The sequence below is a fragment of the Vombatus ursinus genome, unplaced genomic scaffold (genome assembly GCF_900497805.2).
Source record: "Vombatus ursinus unplaced genomic scaffold, bare-nosed wombat genome assembly UNPS02014935.1, whole genome shotgun sequence".
Classification (NCBI taxonomy): Eukaryota; Metazoa; Chordata; class Mammalia; order Diprotodontia; family Vombatidae; genus Vombatus; species Vombatus ursinus.
The window spans coordinates 4,744,548-4,764,090 of NW_020954713.1; the positions used below are offsets into that span (position 1 = coordinate 4,744,548).

A 19,543-nucleotide genomic window follows, 5' to 3' on the forward strand; every position below is an offset into this window, starting at 1 on the left:
AAAAGAGTATGGCAAAAACTAGGCATAGACCAAAATCTTACACCATATACCAAAATAAAGTCAAAATGGGTTCATGATTTAGATATAAAGGCTAATACTGTAAGCAAACCAGGAGAGCAAGGAATAGTTTACCTATCAGATTTATAGAGAATAGAAGAATTTATGACCAAACAAGAGACAGAGAACATTGTGAAATGTAAAATGGATAATTTTGATTACATTAAATTGAAAAGTTTCTGCACAAACAAAGCAAATGCAATCAAGATTAGGAGGGAAGCAAAAAACTGGGAAAGAATTTTTACAACCAGTGTCTCTGATAAAGGCCTCATTTCTAAAATATATAGAGAACTAAGTCAAATTTATAAGAATACAAGTCATTCCCCAATTGAAAAATGGTCAAAGGATATGAACAGGAAGTTTTCAGATGGAGAAATTAAATCCATCTACGGTCATATAAAAAACCGCTCTAAATCACTATTGATTAGAGAAATGAAAATCAAAACAACTCTGAGGTACCACTGCACACCTATCAGATTGACTAACATGACAGAACAGGAAAATGATAAATGCTGGAGATGTGGGAAAATTGGAACACTAATGCACTGCTGGTGGAGTTGTGAACTAATCCAACCATTTTGGAAAGCAATTTGGAACTATGCCCAAAAGGCTATAAAAATGTGCATACCCAGGGCAGCTAGGTGGTGCAGTGGATAGAGCACCGGCCCTGAAGTCAGGAGGACCTGAGTTCAAATCCGGCCTCAGACCAAACACTTGACACTTAACTAGCTGTGTGACCCTGGGCAAGTCACTTAACCCCAACTGCAACAAAAGAAAAAATGTGCATACCCTTTGACACAGCAATAGCACTTCTAGAACTGTATCCCAAAGAGATCATACAAATGGGAAAAGGACTCACATGTACAAAAATATTTATAGCAGCTCTTTCTGTGGTGGCTAAGAATTGGAAATTGAGGGGATGCCCATCAGTTGGAGAATGGCTGAACAAGTTGTGGTATATGAATGTAATGGAATACTATTGTGCTATAAGAAATGATGAGCAGGTGGGCTTCAGAAAAACTTGGAAAGACTTGGATGGACTGTTGCTCAGCGAAGTGAGCAGAACCAGGAGAATGTTGTACACAATAACAGCCACGGTGTGTGATGACTAACTTTGACAGACTTAGCTCTTCTCAGCAATGCAAGGATCTAAGACATCTCCAAAAGTCTCATGATAGAAAATGCTATCCATACCCAAAGAAAGTACTATGGAGTTTGAATGCAGATCAAAGCATACTATTTGCTCTTTTTTTTTCTTTGTTTTGTTTTGTTTCGTCTTTCCTGTGGTTACTCCTACTGGTTCTAATTCTTCTTTATAACATGACTAATATGAAAATATGTTTAATAGGAATGTATATGTATAGCCTATATCAGATTGCATGCCATCTTAGGAAGGAACGTAGGGAGGGAAGGGAAAAAATTTTTAAATTTGAAAGCTTATGGAAGTGATTATTGGAAACTAAAAATAAATTAATTTTTTTTTTAAAAAAAAGGTATTTATAAGATGTGCACACAGATAACTAGAACACAAGGTAAAAATGCCCATCAAGTACTAAAAGGAAAATGTTATAAACTTCAACGCTCAGTAACAACTCACCATCTGGTCTAATTTACCCCATGTGGACAACTGGAACATAGAACAAGAAGCAAGTATGCTCTGTAAATATGTTTTTCCTATGTCTGAAATTTAACTCAGCTCTTTGTTTTTCCCAATAGGAACTAGTGCTCATTACACAGTGGACTCTTAATAAATGTTATTTCCTAATTGAAAGAAGAGCTTGCATTTATTTATGCCAATGCTGAAGGTTACTGTCCTTGGAAGTGTCACATGAGATTTTAAAATGCAATGCAGTTTTGCCCAAGTCTTTTTTAAGGACTTAGAGTTCAGTTTCAAAAATAAGTTTGTATTTCAGGTAGTTTTATTTTATCACAGCAATATAATAACTGATATTTATGTACTGTTTTAAGTTTTCCTGACTATATGAGTGAGGTAAAGTACTCTGTCTATAATATCATTCAAGTCAACAAGTATTTTGTAACCAACCATTATGACTCTGGCACTGTGAAAGGGTAATTATTTACACAATAAATTCTCTTCACTTCTACTAACTAGATAAAAAACCAAAGTACTCTACTGTCTGGAATCTAGAATATTTCATTCTAAACATTTAAAATTTTTTTAAGATACCTCATTTTAAAACCAAAAAATTAAACTTTCCTTTTAAAAACTGAATTTCTTCTTCAATTATAACCCAAGCACTTTAATATTTTACATTTTTTTCCTTACCAGAGTTACTTGTTCAGCCAGTTTCTCTTGGGCACTATCCTGGGACTGTGTAGTATTCTGAGCTGGGCTCTGAGGTTTTGGGGTGACAGGTACTGTGGCACCTGGGGACCGAGATGTAATGGGAGACAATGACTTGTTGGTTGCTGGGGAGGGCCTATTTACTGGCGATGATCGTGCAGGTGAGGGCACTGGGCCTGAGAGACTTGCTGGTGTGACAGATGAGGTAGATGAGGAGGTGGATACAGAACGCTGACAAGGCTGGCCAGAATCTGCAGGCGGTCTTGTTAATGCCACGGTCTGTCAAGAGAAAATAACTTTTAAATATATTTAACTGCAAATAATAGTAAGCTGCAGGAGAACTACAAAAGCCTTGCTACCACTTCTTTCTAGTTTATTTACTTCTAATCATTCAGAGTCTCCTAGAAGTGAATGGTTTTAAACTATGAACTTGATCAGGAGGGATCTAAATACAGTAAAGAGTATTCCTACCATGAGAGGTTTTCCTCTATCAACTACTAAGAGTCAGTCCTATGAGAAGCCAGATTTCCTCTCCTTCATAAAAATAACCCAACATGTTCATGTTAAAGAACTAAAAGAGAATGGTTTCTGGATTCTGTCAATCAAAATTAAGATAAAATTGTATGAAATACATACTTGTTAACTTCATTAGCAAAAAGCCTTTAGATTAAGAAATTCTCAAATGACCAACATACTTTAACTTACAAAAGTAATTTTTATATACTATTTTTTAATTAATAAGCATTTACTTTTTCTCCTCCTAATCCCCCCATTGAAAAGAAAAGTCCTTCTAACATGCACAGTCAAGAAAACAAATTACCATGTTGTCGATGTCTATAACTGATACAAATAACTACTACCAATGCTTAACTTTGTTTTCAGAATGTCTACATGCTCATACCACCTAAAACTAAAACAGCTCTCTTTGAAAATATCCAACTGGGGGGCAGCTAGGTGGCGCAGTGGATTGAGCACCGGCCCTGGATTCAGGAGGACCTGAGTTCAAATCCGGCCTCAGACACATAACACTTACTAGCTGCGTGACCTTGGGCAAGTCACCTAACCCCATTGCCTAGCCAAAAAAAAAAATCCAACTGATCAATATGGGAGAACTTAACAAAAATCCAATAATTTGGCACCATTTGGTAGAATTTCTCTATCTCCTCTTCTTGTGCAATAGATGTTGATGCATTAGTAATTCTTTTTAAGACAATTTTCTTGCTCATGGTCATCATGACAACTGCAATGGGAGATGACCAAGTGTACCAAGAAATGATGCTGCTTCTTATTTTCTGGAGGCAGCTAGGTGGCACAATGGCCTGGAGTCTGCAAGTCTGGCATTAGACATTTATTAGCAGTGTGACCTGTGTGCCTCAGTTTCCTCATCTATAAAATGAGCTGGAGAAGGGAAAGGCAAACCTTTCCAGTATCCTTGCCAAGAAAACCCTAAACGAGGTCACAAAGAGTCAGACATGACCAAAAAACAAATGAACAAAATTAATGAACAATTATCTTCTGGGCACAACAGGAAACCAATCTACCAAGCTATTTATTTGTCATTCTGAGAACTTGTGGACCATATTTCCATGTACCTGACATTTCCTTATGCATTTATGATTCACCAATAGAAAAAGATGTTAATATAATTCAGTTCCTCCCAGAGTATGCTGACTTGTTGGTCTTTGAAAAAGGATCTCATACTTAAAGTACCAAAAGTTATGTTAACGTTTATGTAGCTGGTCCAAAAAGCTGTGATTCTTAACACTATCCATCCCCACTACAAAAGCAGGCAACTTAGTCTTTTTTTTAATGTCCTGAGTTGCCATGACAAAATAATTCTTCCCCTCCCGGTGTGCCTCTCTGTACTGAGCTAGGCTGGCCCTCAGAAACCAAGCAGTGGCTCCTGACAGGCCTCTACTCCATCATTAGAGCAGTGGAATCTGTCTGCTTCTGATCTGCTCATCTCAAAAGAGAGGAAAAGCCCAACTGGGACTTAAAAATCTTTTTTGTGGTTAATCGTAAGCTACTCTGAACTTAGGTTTTTAACTTCCCAAATACAAACACATAGCACCTTTATTACTGAATGCTCCATTTAAATCTAAATACTCAAATGTCTTCATTTTCATTCATTTTTATGCTTTTAAAGCTAGTGTAAATGGAACATTAAAGTGAGTTTCAAAATGAAAAATCTATTTATGTTTTCCAGTATATGCACCTGTTTAAAGCTTTCCACCACTGAACTTGGGTTTACAGGTTCTAGGTTTATTGACAATGAGTAGGAATTCTTGATATGTAATTTTAAGTTGCATCATGAAATTCCACTAGAAACAAAAGTCTTGAAATACTGGACAAGCTTAAAAAAAACCCACCAGGCAGAATTCCATTATACTCAGGATTCTCAAAATGAAAAATTATTTTAGTGTCTTCACTAAGCAATACAATTCAACAAATCAAACATCTATTAGTCACCTACACTGTGAAAAATACTGTGCTAGACATTAAACAATTTAAAAAAAAAGTTTAAATAAGATAAATTGTGAGGCAAAATGACGCAGTGGGAATAACACTACATTTAGAGTTGAAGCTCCTAACTTGAATCCTGACTCCGCCACTTACTACTGGGAAACCTGCAGGAAGTCACTTTGGGCCTAAGTTTCATGTATAAAGTTAGAGGGTTGAATTTCCATGGCCCTTTCCAACTCTTATGAGCCTGTGAAACTTACCTTGGCACACTAAACCAGTAAAAAAGCTTAACATGAAAAATTGTTCAAAAATAAAACTATTCATTTCCACAAAAATCTAAAGAAAAACATTTTAGGCCCAGAAACTTATAGATGACCCCAGAAGAAAACATATTATAATATGAAAGTTAAACCCACCTCTTATTTTAAAAAAGAGTTTACTATAAAAACAGAAAAGTATCTACATGAAAGGCCAAGTTTCTTTACATAAATTTTAGATTAGAAATGATCAAGGATATAAATTCAAAGGCTACCTTCCCCCCTACCCTCATCCCAAATAACTGAATTTTTTGAAGGAAAAAAAAAAGAATCATATTTACTGTATGTTGAAGTCAACCCAGCTGTAAGACTGAGAGAAGGAGGTGAGCCTTGTAATTCCTCATAGTTATTTTCTCTGCCTGCAGAAGGGGAGGCTGGGGGTAGGGGTAAGGGTGGGGAGTGGCAGAGTTTCTTCACCCTGTTTATGCCCTTACCCCTTTGAGCAGTCTGGTAAATCCCATGGATCCCATCTGAGAATCATGTTTACAAATGCATAAACAAAATACACAGGATTACAAAGGAAACCAATTATATTGAAATACAGTTATCAAAATATTTTTTAAAATAAGTTCACAGATTCCAGGTTAGAAACCCCTGCTCTACAATCTTTCTGTAAACAGCAGATGCTAGTTCTTTATAAAGTCACTGCTCTTTAGTCTCATGAACTGCTAAATACTATTCATAAGAACTCAATTCATTTCTTAAAAGTTAATTTTAAAATAGCAAGAGTAATTAAATTAGTGACAATATTATATTAGGACATGAATTCAGACCTTTAAGTAATGCCTTATCCAAATTTACAAAGTACATAATATGGGAGAAAATGATGCCCTTAAACTGTGGCAAAATATCTGACGAGGTAAAAATCCTACAACTATCTAATTAAGCAACTGTGCTCAAGGAACAAAGATAAAAGGGGGAAAGTTTCTGCAATATGTAATACACCTAATTCACGTAGCACTCTTATCCAGTTCCACAAAAAGTTTTTTCCAAATTAACAAAGCCTTTTAAAGAATACAGGGTTATATCTTTGGAATACCTGGGGCTGTGATGGAAGGGGAGACACCTGCATCTGCGTCTTTCCTTGCATCTGGACATGGAGTGCTGGCGTGAGAGGCTGTGGAAGGGGTGCTGGGGGCTGGCTGGCTGGAGCAGCAGGAAGGGGTAGGTTGGGTGGCTGGGTCTTCACCAGAATTGGGGGCTGGGGCTGGGGCTGGGTCTCCATCATCTGCTGCTGGGGTTGCTGTGAGATCTGCAGGGTTGATGGCAGGGATGTGCCCGGAGCATTGGCAGGCTGCAGCCGCCCAGGAAGCTGAGGTGGAGGAGTATGTAGACTTGCAGCATTCTGCACAGGAGGACCTTTGGATGGATCATAGTGCTGTTGGTTTTGTTTCTGTCCAGTGAGCTGTACAGCTTGAGGAGTGGGAGGCATTCCGCCTGCAAAACCAGAAAAAACTAAACACCACCAACTTTGAAGCCCTAAAGTATTCTGCCCATTTGACAAGCAGAAAATAGCTTCTGAACTCCAAATTACATTACCAGAAGACACTGACACTTTAGAACAAATTTAATACATCCAAGTTCATTACAGTAACTAAATGGCAAGAAAATGACTAATATAGTATAACTGCCACAAGTATATACAAAAGGAAAAAGTTTGAACTTGTATTTAGTTTCAGAGAAGATGTACATAACAAAGGAATATCACTGCAAAATCATCAATTAGGAGGAAAAAGTAACTAATTACAAGGATGAAAATTACAAAAGAGATCACCAACAATGAATAAAATGAAATAAAATAAAATAACCAAAACAGTATGCATACTAACTACAATTATGTTTTTTTCAAGAGAAAGAAAAACAGATCCAATGGTGGTGGACTTTCAGGCAGGGTTAAAAGGATACACAGAATACAAGCATTTTCTTTGCTTGTTTGTCCTTTGCTAACTTGTTTGATTCATTCTTGTTAAAGGTCAGGAGAGTTAGGGCAAGATTTTGTCCTTCGGTTTATATGTAAGCAACCATACAAAACAGGGAGTAAAATCTTATAATACAAAAATTAAAAAAAAGATCACTGACATTTAAATAAATGGATGGCTTCCATTAAGGTTAACAAGAATTTTCCCAGGAATTGTTATTGTTATATTAATTTGGAGTTATATGAAATGTTCCAATTATAAAAACTAATTTCAGAAACACTATCCTTTGCTAGAAATAGTTTTTATTTTTATAAAGCCAGGTATATATATATACATATATCCTAAAGCTAAAGTTTTACCTTGTGCAGTAGGCATTAGCTGCTGCAGAGGCACTCCTGTCGTCACCCCTGGATGCTGGAAAACTACCCCATGGTGACCCACTTCAAGCCGAGGTCTTTTAGACTGCTCTGTAACAATTTTCCAAAAAGGTGCAGTTTAAAAAAAAGTCATTAGCAAAAATGTATTTTTGCCCTTCAATCATATTAGGATGAGTAAGTAGCTAACAGAATTACGTACAAAACAAAAATGAAGCCTACTGATTTGTTTAGAAAGCCTATCTTCTGGATATATGCTTCCATATATGTGACATCTAGCTTAAAAACAGAATACAATTTAACTACAAGCTGACAAAGGAGAAATTAAATTTGCAAGTGAACCAAAGAACATCTCCCTTCACAAACACTATTCAGTAATAATCATGAATCAACTACGTAAGAAAACTTTAATTACAGCTTAAAAAACAAAATCAACCCTGGGACAGAATCTAACCTGTGCTATGGACATACCTGCTGGCGTGAATGTCTGCGGTCGCTTAAGGGACTCCGTGTCTATGGTACTTGCTGCCCCTGCCACTAGGCTCCCTGTGTTTATTTGCTGCTGGAAAAATTAATATATGAGGTTTTGAAAGTTTATGTGCATTGCAAGAATGTCATAAAAACTACATTTAAACATTTGCCTTCCTTCTTTAACATACATGGAATGTTATTTGAACAAGACTTAAGTATGTTATTAAGAAATAAAATGAAAGTTTTTCAAAGTTCCAACTTACCTCTAGAAAGGATATTATTCCTCACATTATTGTTTTTAAAGTTAATTTCATACCTTTGTGAAACAAATTAACTCCTTGCTAACTAAAGGGTTAATTCTGGGAGAGAGTCTTGGTTATAAGGGCAGAGCTCAACCTACGTGAAAATCTCAAAGCAACAGGATATTTTCATATAGCCGGCTGAACAAGCAATGGAAAAGTTAAGACACTTTTCTAAAAGGAAATCACAGTTAAACCTCTAAACACCATAATTCATCTAACTGGTATCCCTCAAGAAACTAGATGTTTTTTAAATACCATCAACATCGAAAAAAAAGCAACTAGCAGAAAAACAAAGAAACAAAAGTAGGTGAAAAATAGCAATTTGATTTTTTTAAAAAGCAAGTTCTGGGTAATGTCCCTGATTATTGAAATCCAATCTGATTATCTCCTACATGTTGCACATCCATTATTCTGTGCAATCAGAACTGATGTTTAGAATAATGGTCCTCAAATACTATATAAGCTTAAATATCAAAGAATGACTCCATTCCAATCACTGTATGGTATTAATAAGTATTTTCTTGTTCAGTCGTTTCAGTCATATCCGACTCTTTGTGACCCTATTGGGGTTTTCTTGGCAAAGAAGCTGGAGTGGTTTGCCATTTTCTTCTTCAGCTCATTTGACAGATGAGGAAACTGAGGCCAACAGGGTAACACAGGTAGTAAGCATATGAGGACAGATTTTAATTCAAGATGAGTCTTCCTGACTCCAGGTCCAGAGTCCATCCACTATGGCATCACCTAGCCACCTAGTATTAGCTATCCTAAATAATTTCTATGTGATAACATACAGATATACAGTGTCCCAAAACTGTCAATGCAGTTTTAAGCTTTGATAGCTATTAAAGCTTGAATTTGCACTAAAACTTTTGGGACACCCAGTATTAAAAATAAATATAAGCCACCAATGTACTGCTTTGTTTTTTGATTTGTTTTTGAACCATAACTTTCCCAATTCTAACAAATAGCATTCTCTACCCTCTCAAATTTCCTTAATTTATGATTTGTATGGGATTAATTTCTCCCCCAGTAAAAGGTAAAATTTTTTGTTTGTTTTGCTCATGGAGATGTAAGAAATGTCTGTTCAACTGAATTGGCAAATTTTCTAAATTTATACGTAGAATAATGTAAACAATTAAATGCTTCTATGCTGCTTCTCATCATCAAGACATGATATTTCAACCTTGAAAGACTTGAGCCATAAATAGTCCACAAATTTTTCATTTATGCAATTTGTAAAACTAAAAACTAGTTAGATCCATATAGTAAAATAAATGTTCCTTATGACAAACTCTGAAGTGCTTTACACAGGAAAGCAAATTAAGTAGATTTGCTTAATCTACATCTACAATGTACATCTTAATCTACATAAGATGTCTCCTTACGATGACCTGGGAAGAAACAAAATTTCACTTCATATATCACTAGCCTAAAGACAGGGACTTAGGAATGGCAGATGAGTAATTTGCACCTCATTAGAAGTAGGCAAGGGATAATTAAATGTTCCTAATAATTACTGTAATTATCATATAGTATAATATGACGACAATCATAACTCAAACTTATATAGCACTTCTATAGTGGTATATATAGATTAGTACTTCTAAGAAGTACTTTCTTCAGAACTCTGTAAAACCTCTAAAGCACATCACCCCCATTTTACAGTTGAAAAAACTGAAGCTAAGAGATTAAGAGTAATTTAAATAAGAGAGAGCAAGGACTTTCAAAATAAGGTTTCCTTACTCCAAGGCCAATCATCTTTCTTGTCTTTTCTCTATTTCTTTTTTTCCTTTCTTCCTTTCTTTTCCTTTTTTTTGTCAGACCTGTTATTTCACGGGTAAAAGGAGCTGCAGGGGAGGAACCTCCTCTGCCAATCTAGATCCTCCCTGATCAGCAATTAGTCTTACAGAGTTTCCTGGGGCAATGAAAAGATAAACAGCTGGCCCAGTGTCGCACAAATAATACAAATCTCCAATCACTTTCCCACTACACTATAAACATATTGCAGTTGCCTTTTAATTAGCTATGGCACAACTCTCCAGTCTTACCTCAGATACTTAGAAGGGAAACATGTATGAATTACTGGCTTTCATACCATCAAGACCAAGAAAACCAGCTTAAAAACAATGGTTTGCTTTTGTCCAATATTAAAAATTAGATTATCATGTGTGTGGATGGCTAAACTCCACAACTAGGCAAGAGTCAATGAAAATGACACATTCATGAGAGGACCAGGAGTCAGAAGACCCAAATCTTCTGGTTCAATTCCATCACTATGTAACCTTAAGGCAAAGCCTCAGTTTGCTCATCTGTAAAATGAGATTAATGTATTAATCATCAAGCATTTATTAAGTGTCTACTACATGCCAGACATAACGCTAGACAACAGTGATACAGAGACAAAAACAAAACAGTACAGATGAAGTACCATGGCCAAAAAAACTCGATTACTGAGTGGGTCAACCTTCCAATAACAAGCAAAGGAATCACAGAATCTCAATATCAGAAGATACCTCTGGCCATCCAACCAAACCATCACTAAACGTTCAAGAATTCCCTCTACAATAGATCTGATAGGTGCTCATCTTGTCTTTCCATGAAGACCTCTAGTTAGGGGGAACCTATTACCTTCCAAGGAAATTCATTCTAACCTGGAATGGCTCTAAATATTGAACATTTTTCCTTATATCAAGCTTAGCTTAGTCTCTCTTTCTAATCTAACCCATTGCTCCTACTGCCCTCTGGTGCCAGGGAAAACAAGTCTAAACCTCTTCCACATGGAAATCCTTCAAATGCTTAAAGGTGCTCCTTCCCTAAGTCTCTCTTTTCTAGGCCAAATATCTCTAGTGATCTTGACGTCCCTCACTACCCTGGTCATTCCTCTATGGACATTTTCCAGCTTATCAATATCATTTCTAAAATATGACATGGCCTGACCAGGCTAGAGTACATAGACATTATCAACTCCTTCTTCCTGGGCCATGTCTCTCTTACTGTGGCATTAGGTTTTTTGGCTTCCATATCAAATTGTTGAATAATTTCACATTACCGCTTATCTACCACACACAACATTCCATCTCCTGCCTCTAAACCTTTGCACAACCTGCTTCCTGGAATACAGCCCCTCTTCATCTCAGTCTCAAGGAATTTCTAGCTTTTCTCAAGGCTAATCTCAGTGCTGCCTCTTCCCCAAAGACGTTCCCGATCCCAGTCATTATCAGTACCACCTTCCCTCCATACAGCCCACATAATGCTGTATTTACTTCATATTTATTTTGTATAGAATTATTTGCACCCTTTGGTCTCCTCTATTAGAATGGAAGCTCCTTGCAGAGTGAGGGCTATTTCACTGTGTCTTTCTTTGTATCCTTACTGTTCTCCATATCTAACACAACGTTTTGCATATGTCAAGCATACAATAAATGTTTATTGAATGAATTGAATCATACTGAGTAATAGCCCCACAAACTTTTCAGACAATATCTGTCTGCCAATTTATATCAAGTCGACGTTTTGCCCCCAAAAGTTAAGATTTTATATTCATCCTCATTAAATTTTATCATATCAGATTCAACCTGTCTGTCAAAATATACTTGAATCCTACCTCTAGGACAGCTGACTTGTCAGTTAGGCTGGTTCAGACTATAAACACAGTCTCTACCATCACCCAATATTCAAGTCAAACTGGATTATATATCATTTCCTGAATTCATGAGGCAAGCAAGTCACTTACTCTTCACTGGGCCTCAGTTCCTCATCTGTAAAATAAGGGGTTGATTGAAATGGTCTTTAAGGTCCTTTCCAACTCTCAACCTAGATACTATTGTCACTGCTCATACTGTCCTCCTCCCTTGAAGCACCCTAATGACTCCATCTCTACCTTCTGAAAACCTACACAGCTGCTAATGCAGCTAACCCTAATTGCGTTCCCTCTTCTCTGTATACCTTACATATACTTATTTACTTACATGCTGTTTCTCCCTATAGAATGTGAGTTCCTTGAAGGTAGAGATTGATTGCTTTTCTTTCTATCCCCAGATCTTAGCACAGTCTGTGATGCATAGTAAATGCTTAACAAATATTTGCTGACTCACTACCCATCCTATAAAGTCCAGATTAATTGCTGCTACATCCAAGAAGATTTCTTGATTACAAGTCTGGCACAAAAAAAGATAAAGCAATTATGGACAACTTCAATTATTCGGATATCTGCTGCAGCTCTCTGCTTAAGAAATAACACTTTCTTGACTTAATAGGAATGAACATGGAGAAAGTCTATTCTGTATCTGGTTCTCACTGAAAAAGGAACTGGTTGTAAGAGTGAAAATTGTGGAGGCCTTGAGTAGAAATAACTACTATCTCTTAGAGCAGAGAAGTCAAACTTGCTGCTGGCATTGCAGCCAGCAAAACCTCTCAAGTTTAAAATGTAAGTAGGAAATATTTAACAAAATAAATAAAAATATAATAGAACATAGATAATAATATTGTGGGCAGTTAGTTGGCGCAGAAGATAGAGTGCCTGGCCTGGAAGGCCAGGAGTCAGGAAAGTCAGGAAAACTCATCTTCATGAGTTCAAATCTGACTCCTACTAGCTGTGTGACCCTGGACAGGTAACTTAAACCTGTTTGCCTCAGTTTTTTCAACTTTTAAATGAGCCAGAGAAGGAAACGGCAAACCACTCCAGTATCTTTCCCAAAAAAAAAACCCTAAATGGGGTCACAAAGAATAAGACACGACTGAACAACAACAAATACTTTGGCAGCTAGATGGCTGCCAAACAACAACAAAAAGTCAGTATGCAACCTACAGGAATCCTTATATACAATTTAGTAGCTACTATTTTTATTTGAGTTTGACACCACCGTCTCAAAGTTTTGGGAGAGAAAAGGAGAAGACCACAGAGACCACAGTCTTAAGATATGCCCTAGATTCTGAGAGAAATTTCAAAGAGTATAAAGGAAAGCGGAAGGGGAACCCATGAACTAAAATTTTACAAGGGAAAACTGCACATGATAGATAAGAAACTTACAGGAATTGGGGGCAGTTAGATGACACAGTGGATAGAACACTGACCCTGGAGTCAGGATGACCTGAGGTCAAATCTAGCCTCAGGCAGTGACTAGCTAGCTGTGTGACCCTGGGCAAGTCACTTAACCCCCACTGCAGGAAAGAAAGAAAGAAAGAAAGAAAGAAAGAAAGAAAGAAAGAAAGAAAGAAAGAAAGAAAGAAAGAAAGAAAGAAAAATTTACAGGAATGAAATTCTGAAGACCCAAAGGAAAAGTGGGAGCTGTCCAAGGTAGCAAAAAATGGGAGCCAAAACAGATTTGGCTACACGGAAAATTCACTGCCCAATTTAGATTTTTAAGAGACTCACACAGAATGTGGAAGCAAGGACAAGTAAAAGAAGATGAATATAAAACCATTCATGAATGGTTTATATATTAATATAAAACCATGTACTTATAAAAAGAATAGAGCTGGTAAGGAAAGCTAAGGACAACCCCAAAAAGATATTTTTAGCTACCATGGGCTAAGAAAAGGATCAAAGAAGGGATAGCACCACTGATCAGGGTATGTAGGAAGATAACTGACAACAGATAAGGTAAAGTTGCTTAATTCTTATTTTGCCTGCTTTCCTGACAAGGAAGACAAACACCTATAAATAACAGAACAAAAATGGCTAATGGGGAGTTGATTGATACTCAAGATAAATAAGGAGAGAGTAAGAAAGCATCTAGTTGTTCCTGAGAAAATCAAGTAATTAGCCCAAATGTTCTACATTCTCAAGTACTAGAGGATGAGACTGCTGACTTAGCAGTCAGTGCTTAGTCAGTGCTATTTCACAGCCTAAGGAGAAAAAGAGAAATCAACATATTACTCTGGAGAAGAGCAAATGTTTCAATTTTCAAAAAAAGGAGTAAGTCTGTCAGCTGCAGTCAAATGAGTTTAACGTCAATTCCTAGCAAAATTCAGGAAACTAATTATTAAAGAGATAGTAAGGGAAGAGTAAAAATCTAAAAAAAAGGAAGCGATGATCACAAAGGGTTTTATTAAAAATGACTCATGTCTGATTACCTTTATTTCCTTTTATAATAAGGTTATTAAGCTGGTAGATCAGGAAATGCTGTAGACATAGTTTACTTAGATTTTAGCAAAGCATTTGACAAAGTATCTCATCCTCCACTCGTGGAAAACATGGATTAGAAAAGAGTACAGTTAAATGGATGCAGAATTGCATGAATGGTCAAGCTCAAAAGAAGTCACAATGGTCCGATATCCCCTGGAAAGGTCTCTAGCAGAATATCTTAGGGACTTGTGGTGTTTAAAGTTTAATCATTTTCATTAGTGACTTGGTGATGTCATCACCTCCCATGGATTCAATTATCATACCTCTACACTGATGACTCTCAAATTAACTTAACCAGCCCTAATTTCTCTTCCAGGGTCCTATCTCCAACTACCTATTGAACATCTCAAAGTCAACTCATCCAAAACTGAACTCAATTTCTTTCCTCTCATGACCTTCACAGATCACAACCTAAGTGTCATCCTCAATTCTGCACTATCTCTTACTCTCCATACCCCATGTTTCCAAGGCCTGTCAATATCCATCTTTGTAACATCTCCTGAACGTGCCCACTTCTCTCCTCCGACACTGCCATCACCCTGATGCAAGCCTTCATCATCTCACTCTCCAACTATTACAACAGCCTGCCGGGGGTCTGCCTACCACATGTCTCTCCCCACTCCAGTCCCTCCTCCACTCAGCTGTCAAAGTGATCTTCCTAAAGTTCAGGTCTGACTCTGTCACTCCCCACCTCTCATCCCCAACACACACAATAAACTGCAGTGGCTCCCTATCACTTCGAGGACCAAATATAAAATCCTCTGGTGTTCAAAGCCCTTCATAACCTGCCTTCCCTCTACCCTGACCCACTGTTCCAGTCTTCTTATACCTCACTTCTCCCTATGTACACTGCAATACAAACTAATTTAGGGCATATTAAATTTTTTGGAGTCTCACAATTCTAAGCAATTTCACTGGCTGTCCCCCATGCCTGGAATGTTCTTCCTTTTCATTTCTTCATCATCTTCTTCAAGTCCCAGTTAAAATCCTACCTTCTGAAAGAGGCCTTTCCCAATCCTCCTTAATCTTAATACCTTCCCTCTGAGATCATCTCTACTTTCTCCTGACTATATCTTGTCTGTACATAGTTGTTTGCATTTTGTCTCAGCAGACTGTGAACTCCTTGCCTTTTGCCTTCCTTTGCATCCCCAGTACTTAGCACACAATAGTTGCTTGATACATGCCTGCTGATTTATTTGACTTAACTAAAAGGAAATTACTCTGAGTAACAGACAAATCAGTTGACTGAATGATTAGTGGAAACATAACTTCCAGGAATAAGAAAGTAATAATGTGTACTGATCAGACTACATTTGGAGTTCTGTGTTCAGTTCTGGACACTACAGTTTATCTGGAAAGTATCCAAGGGAGGGCTGTGAAGGATACTGAAAATATGCCATGTGAGAACTGGCTGAAGGAAATGACCATGTTTATCTAGGAGAAGGTGTAAGGCAGGAGTTCTTAACCTCTTTTGTATAGCCATTGACACTAGCTACATGACATTGGTCAATCAACCAACCAACCACATTTATTAAATGTTCACTATGTGCTAAGCAGGTCAAGTCACAATCTCGTTGAGTTTCAATTTCTTCATCTTTGTAATGAAAGGTTAGACTACATGTCCTCTAAAGACCCTTCCAGCTCTTTATGATCTTATGATCAATACCACTATATGGAGTTGAAAGGAAGTTATTCTAAAAGGTCCTTATTCCTAAAGATCCTTATGAAAAGATGTTCTTGACCTAAGCAACTTAATTAATAGATCACTCAGCTGTTATTGAGGTAGGTGGAGAATTACTGCCCCCTAAGGAGTTTGCTGGTAAAAAGGATGAAGTAGGAGGATTCTGCCATGGTCTCACTTTTGTTTTTCCTCTTATCTCATAATATGTCATATTCTTATTCCCAGGTTAAGAACCTCTGATCTAGGTTAATCCCAACCTTAACAAGAATCCTTTCCACAACATAACCAACAGTTATATTGGCTAGCCAGCATTTGTTTGAAGACCTCTACTGAGGCAGCTAGATGACACAATGGATAGAGTGCCAGGCCTAAAAATCAAGAAAACCTGAGTTCAAATCCTGCCTCAGATACTTACTAACTTGTCTAACTCTGGACAAGTCACTTAACCCTGGTTGCCTCAGTTTCTTCATCTGTAAATGGAGTTGGAGAAGGAAATAGCAAATCACTCCAGTATCTCTGCTAAAAAAACCCCAAATGGAGTCATGAAGAGTCAGACATCACTGAAACAACTGAACAACAAACAGCACCGAAGGGGAAACCACTACCTCCTGCAGCAATCCTTTCAATTACAGGATAGCTCTAGTTAGGAAGGTTTTCCTTATTTAAAGCTTGTATCCTATTACAGATTTAAGTTAATTTTAATTGTATATAAACTTTAATCAGAATTTTCCATGAGTCAGTGGTCCTTGATTCTCCACATCTGCATTAAAAGTACTTCTAGCAAATTAGATCATTATCAATTACGTCTATATTTTAGAGGCTATAAAATTTTATCAAACAATACTTCGAACAGGTGTCCATTTTCCATGTTTTGTCCTTAACTGTTAGATGGGTTTTTTTGACCCTTGGTAAATAAGGATTGCAGAGAAGAAGCTTCCCTGTTTGGGTATGTTTATATGTTATAATAAAAGTAGTACTTTGTACCTAATATTACTATGTATGTCATGATATAAATTATGAATTTTTTTCTAGCATTTCATAAGTAAAAGATCTCTAAGGTCCCTTTCAGATCTAAATCTATGATATTATTATAAAAATCTTTTAATTGAAAACAATTAAAATAATGTAAGAGAATATTTTGGGGGTAGCTAGGTGACATACAGGATCAAGTACTGGGCTTGGAATCAGGAAGACTCACCTTCATCTGGCCACAGACACTTCCTAGCTGTGTGACTCTGGGCAAGTCACTTCATCTTGCTTGCCTCAGTTTCCTCATCTGTCAAATGAACTAGAGAAGGAAATGGTAAACCAGTCCAGTATCTTTGCCAAGAAAACCCCAAATGGGGTCACGAAGAGTTGGACACAACTGAAAACATCTGAACAAAAGACTATTTTTGCTATTATAAAATGAAAAAGAGGACACATTTTTATTATGACTCTTTTTCTGACCTACCGTCCTTTGCTTCAGTTTTCCTCAATCTGCAACAAAGAAAATCCTGGTGTTTTGACTCAGGTAGGCCTGTAACTTACTGCTACTTCTTCTTCCTCAATGGGCTCTAGTTCTAAAATATTCAAGTTGTTCCCTACCGGTGCTACTCCATAATATAGCATTTCTAATGGTATGCTATATCAATACTGCATTAATCATCCCCCTTCAAATATTCACAAGAATGAGATTTTCCTGATACTCTCTCAAGTCTAGATTCATTAATCCATCTGTCCCTAACTTACCAAAACAGACAAGAGAAGCTATTTTTAGTTGCTAAGGTCTTGCATTCCAAAATAAGTAGGATTCCCACAGAGAGCCCATATTTTGCTTCTGTACAGAGCTGGTTCTGTATTGCTAATATCACAGGACGTTTTTCAAAAAGTATATATACAACGGCTGCCTGTGCTTCAGCTGTCATTCTTAACAGGCCCCCGTGATTTTTGTTTCTGCTATTATTAGTGGTACATATCAAGTTAGTATTTTTTTTTCCTTCCTGTTAAAATTAAAAAAAAAAAATTAATCACAAGTATAAAGGCTGATTTGCTTCTCTATGATTTGTTTTCAACTTGTGATTTCTTATTTTTACATTAAAAATTTTTTCTGGTTGTTTCTTTCAGTTCACTTAAGAGATTAAAGTATACTCAGTCAACCAACAAACATTCCCTGATGCCTACTACATACAATGCACTGTGCCAGAGATTTAGGGATAGCCACCTAAAAAGAGGTAGTCTCTGCCCTCGAGTCACCTACATTCTACTAAGGAGAATGCATGTTCACAGGTTAGTAAACACACAATCTATTGTTATTGTTGCTCAGTCCTGTACTACTCTTTATGACCCTATTTGAGGTTTTCTTGGCAAAGATACTAGAGTGGTTTGCTATTTCCTTCTCCAACTCATCTGACAGATGAGAAAACTAAGGCAAACAAGAATTAGTGACTTGCCCATGATCACACAACTAGATAAGTGTCTGAGGCCACATTTGAACTCAGGTCTTCCTGACTCCAGGCCCAGTGCTCTAAACACTGAGTCATCTAGCTGCCCAGGATCTATGCCCCTCAAAAAATGGATAACAGACTTGAGAATCAGGAAGACTTCAGTTCACATTCTGCCTTAATAGCTGCCTAATAGCTGTGTGTCCCTGACAAAAGTCACAACCTGTCTGTGCTTCTGTTTCCTCATCTATAAAATAAGGGAGTTGGACTAAATGGCCTCTGCTGTCTGTTTCAGCTGTAAGTCTCCAATCCTATGACGGGAGGAGGGGGAAGGGAGAACCCCCAAACTGGAGGGATCTATAAAATTATCTTGAAGAAAGCTGCACTTGAAGAGAGTGCCATCCACAGGGATCCAAGAGGCAGAGGTAAGGAAGAAGAGTATTCCAGAAGTGAGTGAACAATCTGTGAAGAGACACAGAGGCCTGAGACAGAAAGTCAAAAAGAAGGCGCTTGGTAAGAGCCTTCCATCCTCAAAAAGAACACGGGGCCCATCTGGACAGACAGGCTTTCCAAATAATGAAGGGCTGTCGATGCCAAACACCTAAGGCAACAGGAAGCCCCTGAAGCTTCTGATCAGAGGGTGGCATGGTCACACAACTACTTCAGAGTGACCAATGTGGCAGCTAGGTAGAACATGGCCTGGAGGAGAAGGAGACTGGGGTCAGGAAGTTCAATCATGAGGCTCTGGCAATAGTACCGGTGAGAAGTGATGTGGGCCTGGTCTGAGTAGAAAAAAAGGGGACGGATTCAAGAAAGGCTAAAGAAGCGTCACTGACAACACTTGGCAAAGGATTGGATAAGGCGAGGGGATGAGTCTGAAAATCAAGGAGGATGCCTAGGAGATGGGAAGAATAGTGGTGCTCTCAAAAGAAACTGGGAAGCTGGGAGGAGGGGGTTTAGGCAGGCAGCTCACAAGCCCTGTTTTGGACATGTTAAGGTTGAGATACCCATGAGACAGCCAAGTGGAGATGTCCAGCAGGCAGGCAGGGACCAGGAACTAGAATCTCAGGAGAGAGATGAGGGCAGAAAATGTACATTTAGGAG

The 19,543-nt window shown here is 37.6% G+C and overlaps 1 protein-coding gene across 1 annotated transcript in view; it reads right to left on the minus strand.

The window, feature by feature from the left end:
- Positions 1–19,543, minus strand: part of EP400 (E1A binding protein p400) — a 141,611-nt gene that overhangs the window by 96,893 nt on the left and 25,175 nt on the right. Inside the window, exons 4-7 of the mRNA XM_027844122.1 lie at positions 7,907–7,997; positions 7,421–7,528; positions 6,182–6,579; positions 2,345–2,641 (exon numbers count right to left, since the gene is read on the minus strand). Of these exons, the coding sequence (XP_027699923.1) occupies positions 2,345–2,641; positions 6,182–6,579; positions 7,421–7,528; positions 7,907–7,997 (894 nt within the window). The remainder of the gene's footprint in view (positions 1–2,344; positions 2,642–6,181; positions 6,580–7,420; positions 7,529–7,906; positions 7,998–19,543) is intronic.